Source organism: Pygocentrus nattereri, chromosome 18 (genome assembly GCF_015220715.1).
Source record: "Pygocentrus nattereri isolate fPygNat1 chromosome 18, fPygNat1.pri, whole genome shotgun sequence".
NCBI classification, from domain to species: Eukaryota; Metazoa; Chordata; class Actinopteri; order Characiformes; family Serrasalmidae; genus Pygocentrus; species Pygocentrus nattereri.
The window spans coordinates 1,112,501-1,120,000 of NC_051228.1; the positions used below are offsets into that span (position 1 = coordinate 1,112,501).

The window sequence follows — 7,500 nt, forward strand, 5'->3', positions numbered from 1 at the left end:
TGAGTGTGAGGGGCTGGTGTGAGTGTGAGGGGCTGGTGTGCGGTGGGCAGTTTATTCCTGGCCTGTTTAATGTGATTTGGTGTTAAGCGCTGCTCTGAGGCCCGAATCAAAGCAGCGTTTATGTCCAGCCTAATCTGATGTACTTTAATAGCTCAGGGTCCAAGCAGCCTTTACTGTAAGAGCTTCCTGAAGAAAGAGTCTGACTCGCGGACGGAGGCCGTTTCAGAGGCTCGGCTCGGCGTTTAGATCTCGTATCTGCCGTTTTTAAAGAGTGACGTTTCGCTGCTTTTGTCTGCCGTGTTTACATCACGGTGTAAAAATAGCCTTCTGTGAAAAACGGCCGTTTCTGGAACGGAGCGACCGGCGTTTTCTGTGAAACGACTGAGAGGAACATACACATGCAGCGGTGCGGCGGCCGTGAGCTCACTCTGCTTATTCGTTTATTTATTTATTTATTTAGTTAACGCTGTTTGTGCATGAATGGGTTTTTAAGCAGAGTGGACTGAGTCATACAGAACACAGACAGCGGAAAAACGAGGGCAGAGAGAGAGAGAGGGAGGGAGAGAGAGAGAGAGAATAAAAATAAAGCAAGAAAGAGCGAGAAATGAGAGAGGAAGTACAGAAAGGGAGAGAAAGAAGGAGAGAGAAACAGAAAGGAAGAAAGAAAGTGAAAGAGAAAAGAGACGAAAGAAAGAAACAGGAAATGGAGATAGAGCAGAAAGAGAAAGAGGGAGTGAGAGAGAAAGGGTGAAAAAAGGAAAGAAGAAAGTGAGAGAGACAAAAAATAAAGAGAAACAGAAAACGGGAGAAGAGAGAGATAAATAAACGTGTGCTCTCTCTACTTTAAGCACAGTGTGTCTTTCTCCTGCAGTGGGAGGGGGGATCAGATCCTGTTGAGTGTGTGTGTGTGTGTGTGTGTGTGTGTGTGTGTGTGTGTTTGTACCTCAGGTCATATGATAAATTAAAATGTACATTTAAATATATTTTATTTCTTTTTTTCTTTCTTCCTCTTGTTTTTCCTGCCTCTGGACTGAGGGCACCGTCTGCCAACAGCTCATTTGCATAAAACATCACACACTGACTTACAGGACATTTTCCCCATCACTGCATCCCTGACCAGAGGGATGTTATACGCACTATATGGACAAAAGTATTGGGACACACCTCTTAATTACTGAGTTCAGGTGTTTCAGCCACACCCATTGCTAACAGGTGTATGAAATCAAGCACCCAGCCTTGCAGCCTCCTGGACAATCGCTGGCAGTTTAAAGGGTCGCACTGAAGAGCTCAGTGACTTTAAACAGGCGCCGTCATATGATTCCACCTCTGCCGCAGGTCAGTCCGCGGACCTTCTGTCCCGCTATTATACATATTGCTCCATAAAGGCCAGACCTGGGTGAGTTTGGTGTGGAGGAACCTGGCTGGCCCTCACAGAGCCCTGACCTCACCCCATCCAACCCCCTGGGATGAACTAGAATGGAGTTTCTGATCCAGACCCTCTCGTCCAACATCAGTGTCTGACCTCACAAATGCTCTTCTGGCTGAATGGACACAAATTCCCACAGACAGTCTGAAGAGTGGAAGCTGTTAGAGCTGCAAAGGGGGACCAGCTCCATATTAATGCCTGTGGGTTTAGAATGGGAGTCATAAAGTCCTGTAGGTGTGATGAGTAGGTGTCCCAATACTTTTGTGCATATAGTGTATGTATTTATGTATTTATGTATTATTAGTATCATTATGGGTCTAATGGGTTGTTTGTGTTGTGTTTTTCCTGCAGGACCTGCGTAAACAGATCACTCCACTGTTAAAGGGCTTCCAGACAGAGGTAAGCTAGACCCATCTAGAGGTTCTGCTCTCACTTTAACTGGAGCTCTAGAGGTTCTGCTCTCACTTTAACTGGAGCTCTAGAGGTTCTGGTCTCACTTTAACTGGAGCTCTAGAGGTTCTGCTCTCACTTTAACTGGAGCTCTAGAGGTTCTGCTCTCACTTTAACTGGAGCTCTAAAGGTTCTGCTCTCACTTTAACTGGAGCTCTAGAGGTTCTACGCTCATGCTGATTGGTGCTCTAGAGGTTCTGCCCTCGCTCTGATTGGAGCTCTAGAGGCTCTACACTCACTCTGATTGGAGCTCTAGAGGTTCTGCTCTCACTTTAACTGGAGCTCTAGAGGTTCTGCTGCTCTCACTCTGATTGGAGCTCTAGAGGTTCTACCCTCGCTCTGATTGGAGCTCTAGAGGTTCTACCCTCGCTCTGATTGGAGCTCTAGAGGTTCTATGGTTCTATGATCCACTTGAAGTGTCTGAAACAGTATTACGCTGCTTTGTGTCTCAGAGCTGCTCAGACTTTCTCTCTTTGCAGTTTTTGGCTCACTCAATCCAAATGCGACGCTCAGTTAAACAGCGCAGCGGAGAACTTGCAGACTAAGACGGGACCTCTGGCTCTGCGCTGCGCTGCTCGCACACGGCCGTAAAGTTCACACCGTTTATTGTTATTTTGCACAGTTGCCTAAACGGCTTCATGTCGCGGATCTTGTGTGGTGGAACCGTACGGATGAGCTCTGGCAGTGTCGTGCGACAGGGTTAAACTTAAGACTCTGAAAAAGTAGAACTTTCAGGAGGTTCTCTGTCTGTTCCTGGAAAGCTCCTGAGGTTCATGGAAATGGGTATTATTGGCAGAGGAGCCTGGTTGTTGATTTATGGCGCGTCTGGGGTGTTTTCATGCAGTCGTCTCACTCTGAATAAAACGGATTATATTGCCGTTTGGAAGATGTCGTCGCGCAGGCCAGACCGGCACTGCAATAGCCATTAAGCCCGGATCTGCTGTGGGTCTCTGGTACCTTTGCTGTCACTGAATAGATTTCCAGGGCGGTGGAGGCTGCTGGGCTTTATGCTCTCCTTCAGCAGAGATTTGGGCCGTGTGCTGTGTTCCTGAAGTAATGTGCATTACCATTCAGCGCTCGGAGTAATGTACAGTACTCACGCCATCTTCCGCGGAGCACACTGGACCACAACCGATGTTAATAAAACAGATGTTTTATTTTGAAGGAGATATTTCAGGAAGTGTGAATATTGATGCATGGTTCAATAGTTAAAAGTGAACTTGAATGATTAAATGTGTTTAATTGCTGCTAAAAACTGCCGTCATTCATTTCTCCGTCATTATTTTCCAACTTCCTAGAGATAAACAGCTATTTTTGTAACTGTGTCTGTAAGACTGATTTTATGTAAATGAGCTCTGTTCTGATTGGCTGTATTGTACTGAATTCTTTCATTTTTTTTATGGATTTGTATAATAATGTATTCTGTATAAATATAATATGCTCTATATACATATATATATATATATATATATATATATATAAAAAATATACATATTCAATGACAAATAAGTCACAAATAATTCCTAAATGGCAATTTTTTAAAATGTTATTGAAATAGAAAATATGCAGATATAAATGATCTTAAATGCAGTGCCTGTATCAAATCTGTTCGTTTCCTGTTTGAGTTATTAAGCTGTGCTGGTCTCGTTGCGCCGCCTGACTTTTCAGACTAATTTCAGATTAAACAGGCATCTACTTAGACACCCACAGACACCTTCGTCCATCAACTGCACAGTTTTCCAAAAAATAAACGTTATGATAATAATAATAATTCTACGTTTTCATGGTTCTCCTGAGGTCAGACCTCCTGACACGGTAAACGGAACCGTTCTAAAGCGACTCGTACGTCTCAGTTTTACTAAATCTTTGGCACTGCACCATGAAGGCCCCTCTTTCATTAGTTTGTCAAAATACAAGTCCTTTGTTTTTGGTTGTGCCGTCTAACATTTGAGGAACTAAGAACTTGTGGACAGAAGTTTTTCAGTGAGTTGAGCACTTTTAAAGATGCCTAATTTTGCATCGTAGTTTTATTTTAAAGTTTTCAAACATAAAATCAGAGTTTAATTTAGAATTTAAAACTAAAATACCTATTTTGATAGTTTACTTAATCAACATACAAGGCTGGACAGACATTTTTAGACTTTTGGAGGCAAAAAGAAGTAAAAATGACTTTTATTTGGATGTGCTGAAAATCGTTTCACGTAAAATACGTATTGTTGAATAATTTGATGTCTGTCATGCATATATTAAAATATTTTTGTGGAAAATAATGGACACAATATATGACCCATATATCAATGACCCATATATATATATATCATGTAGAGCTCCCTTTGATCTGCCGTATCATACGAATATTGTCTATAATGATTTATGGACGCAGTTTGCAGCTGTTTTGTGACAGTGACCCAAACGTGCACTCACTATCATTAGGGGTCCAAGCACCACATTTGCTGGAATGTGTTATTTTATTACAATAATTATCATTGCTGCGATTATTATTATTATGATTATTATTGTGTTAAATATTGCTCTTTAAATATTGCAAAAGTAGGGAAAGCTAATGTGGCGTGAGCATCCGCTTCATTTCTACTCCCATGATAACGATCTGACGAAACCATTTAAAGCATTTTGTGGAAAATGACTTCTGTGAGTGTTTGTAACTGAGATAAAGGAGTGATTGTGGATTATAACCAAACACACTGGAGTAATAATGATGCTAATAATGCACAGTCGTCATGTGGACAGATTATTTGTAGTCATCGATAGCTGCCGATGAAATCGATCAGTAGAACTGATCATGTCTTTCCGCTCTGTCAGGACGGGCGTGCGGTGTGGAGACCCGTGTGTCAGACACACGCCACCCAACCAGTGTATTTATAGCGTATTACAGTCTGATGAGTAGATGTCAGGAGGTGTGTTCACACTCAGGCTGCGCTCAGAGTCCTGAGCCTTAGAACGAGTAAGCGAACGATAGCAGATGGAAAGACTGATCGGCTATAAAGAGGTGATCAGTGATCGCTCAGTATGGCGTGTGGTGTGAAGAGTGTGAGCCAGATTTCTCTCGGGGCCCTGAACGGAAGCATGTCCTGCTGTTCCTGTGGAAATATGATTGAGAATGGTTTAATGTTGTGTGTGTTTTGGCTCTGGAGCTGTTTCACTGCAGGGTTTTGGTTGTTAAACCAATTAAAACCACGTTTGGTGTTTTTGGCGGTGTAGTTTGGCGAGTCGTCGTCCCGTCCCCGTCCCCAGAATCAGAACCCGCACCGGATCATTGTGTTGAAAGACAGCTGGCGGTCGGACTCGATTCCAAACACTGACCAGGTCATCTCTACTGGCTGCGGGAGCCGTTTCCTGCGTCTGTAACCATTTAATGACATTCATGTGGTTTTATATGAAACGGTCATCATTCATTCCTGCCTGATCAGTTTCCAGCACCTCTTTATCGTCTACAGTCAGTCAGACTGGTTTTGATGCTGCATCTTTAAGACTGATATATGTAAATGAGCTCTATTTGCAAAAGAAGTTCCTGCTGAAACTCTCCTTTTACCTTTAGTGTGAATGGGTGGGGCTAAACTGCTGTAGGCTGAATGGGCGGTGCCAAACTGCTGTAGGCCGAGTGGGCGGTGCCAAACTGCTGTAGGCCAAGTGGGCGGTGCCAAACTGCTGTAGGCCGAGTGGGCGGTGCCAAACTGCTGTAGGCTGAGTGGGCGGTGCCAAACTGCTGTGGGCTGAATGAGTTGGGGCTAAACTGCTGTAGGCTAAATGCGTGGAGCTAAATGCTGTAGGCTGAGTGGGTGGTGCCAAACTGCTGTAAGCTGAATGGGCGGTGCCAAACTGCTGTAGGCTGAATGGGTGGGGCTTAATGCTGAAGGCTGAATGGGTGGGGCTAAACTGCTATAGGCTGAATGGGTGGGGCTTAATGCTGTAGGCTGAATGGGTAGGGCTAAACTGCTATAAATTGAATGGGTGAACATTTTGTGTAACTGTTGTTTTTTGTGACCTCACAACAATAGTCAGTTTCAAACGAGCTGTTTTTGCCCTTTAGTTTCCATGTGTGGACTGGAGACTGAAAGACGATTTTTATGTCATGAAAACAAGGAAAGTGTGATCTTTGATGGGCCCTTTAATGTTTACGTTTTCAAATGGCTCTGCTAATCTTGGGCTCTCTGTCGCCCCCTCTGGCACAAACTCATACTGTGCCAGAAACAGCTCGTGTTGCATCTTCTAGTTGTGGTCATCAAACCCCCCTGTGCTGCGGCAGCTGCTGCTCCGAGGCGTCTGAGCGAGTGTCCACTTCTGCTAATGGCTGCTAAATAAATCCAGAATGCGCCGGCCATGCCGTGAGTCAGTCACCGGTCACTTGGTGTTTGGGGGCCGGCCCCGTCCTCCACACGGCTATATTTATCTCCTCAGACAGGAAATCCCTAACGAGACTCAGAGAGCCTGTGATTTCATGCGACAGCAGAACCGGAGAACTCGGCTCTGTAGAGTCCTTATTTACAGAGGCTGTTAATGGACGCCTTTATAGCATATTTATAGGATTGGATTACGTCATTAACAACACCCCCTCGCCGTTTCAGTACACGCTTCTTCAAGGGTTCTAAAGACAGTGGTTCTATATAGAACCATGAACCAGTTCTCTGCATGGTGAACTGGTTCTTCAGATTGATGCAGAATGTGTTGTAGATGGTTTTATATGTAACCTTTATGAAAATGGTTCTATTGAGTACCAAAAAGGGTTCTTCTGTTCTTACGAAAGCTGAGTTGCTATGTTAGAAGTAGATATCCTTTTTGGTGCTGTATAGAACCCTAGAACCCTTTTCAAAAAGTCATTTAATTAATCTTAATATTATAAATATTAACTCATGGGTAGAGTTGGGTTGTTCTTGTGTGTACATTCTTAAAAAATGGTTCTTCAAAGGTTTTTTAGTACTTTTAGTACTAAGTTGTGTATACTTAGAACTATTTAGAACCCTGAGTTCTATATCCTTAAATGGCTCTAAAAAGAACCATGAACACTCAGATATCGCTTTGAGTCATGAAAGAGTTCTACGGAACGTGCTCTAGTTGGTTCTAAATTGGAACTTTTTGAAAATGGTTCTGTGAAGCACCCAATGTCAGGCTTGTAACAATAGGAGAACCGTTTTGGGTGCTTTGCAGAACCATTATCAAAAAGGTTCTGTGGAAAAACACCTATAACACAAATTCTTATGAATTTGAAGAACAGTTCACCATGCAGAGAACCATTCAATCATGCAGAGGGTTCTTGCAGTGTTCATGGTTCTATATAGAACTAAAGAACCCTTGAAGAACCATCTCTTTTAAAAGTGTAGTTTTAAAGCCTCACTGTTCTGCGGTGACTCAGGCTGTTCTCCTCACTCCACTGTTAGAACTGAAGGTTCTGTTCAGGAACATTTTCCCTTCATCAGGGTACAAACAGTGTAGATGTTCCCTCACAGGTTCTCCAGTGGTTCTAAGGTCTGATTGTGGAGCTTCAATCAGGTTCTCCAGGTGAAAAGTTGGTATTTGTTCCTTTTCATAACCGAATGATTTAAAACAGAGCAATAGAGTAAAAGCCTGGAGGCGAGGCGGGGCGGGTGGAGTCAGTCCAGCTTAGAACA

At 43.4% G+C, this 7,500-nt stretch overlaps 1 protein-coding gene across 5 annotated transcripts in view; it reads left to right on the forward strand.

Annotated features, from left to right (window-relative positions):
- Window positions 1–7,500, forward strand: part of cux1a (cut-like homeobox 1a) — a 191,226-nt gene that overhangs the window by 84,502 nt on the left and 99,224 nt on the right. For all 5 annotated transcript variants that reach the window (XM_037546964.1, XM_037546967.1, XM_037546968.1 and 2 more), the window contains exon 3: window positions 1,778–1,825. In XM_037546964.1, coding sequence (XP_037402861.1) covers window positions 1,778–1,825 — 48 coding nt within the window. The remainder of the gene's footprint in view (window positions 1–1,777; window positions 1,826–7,500) is intronic.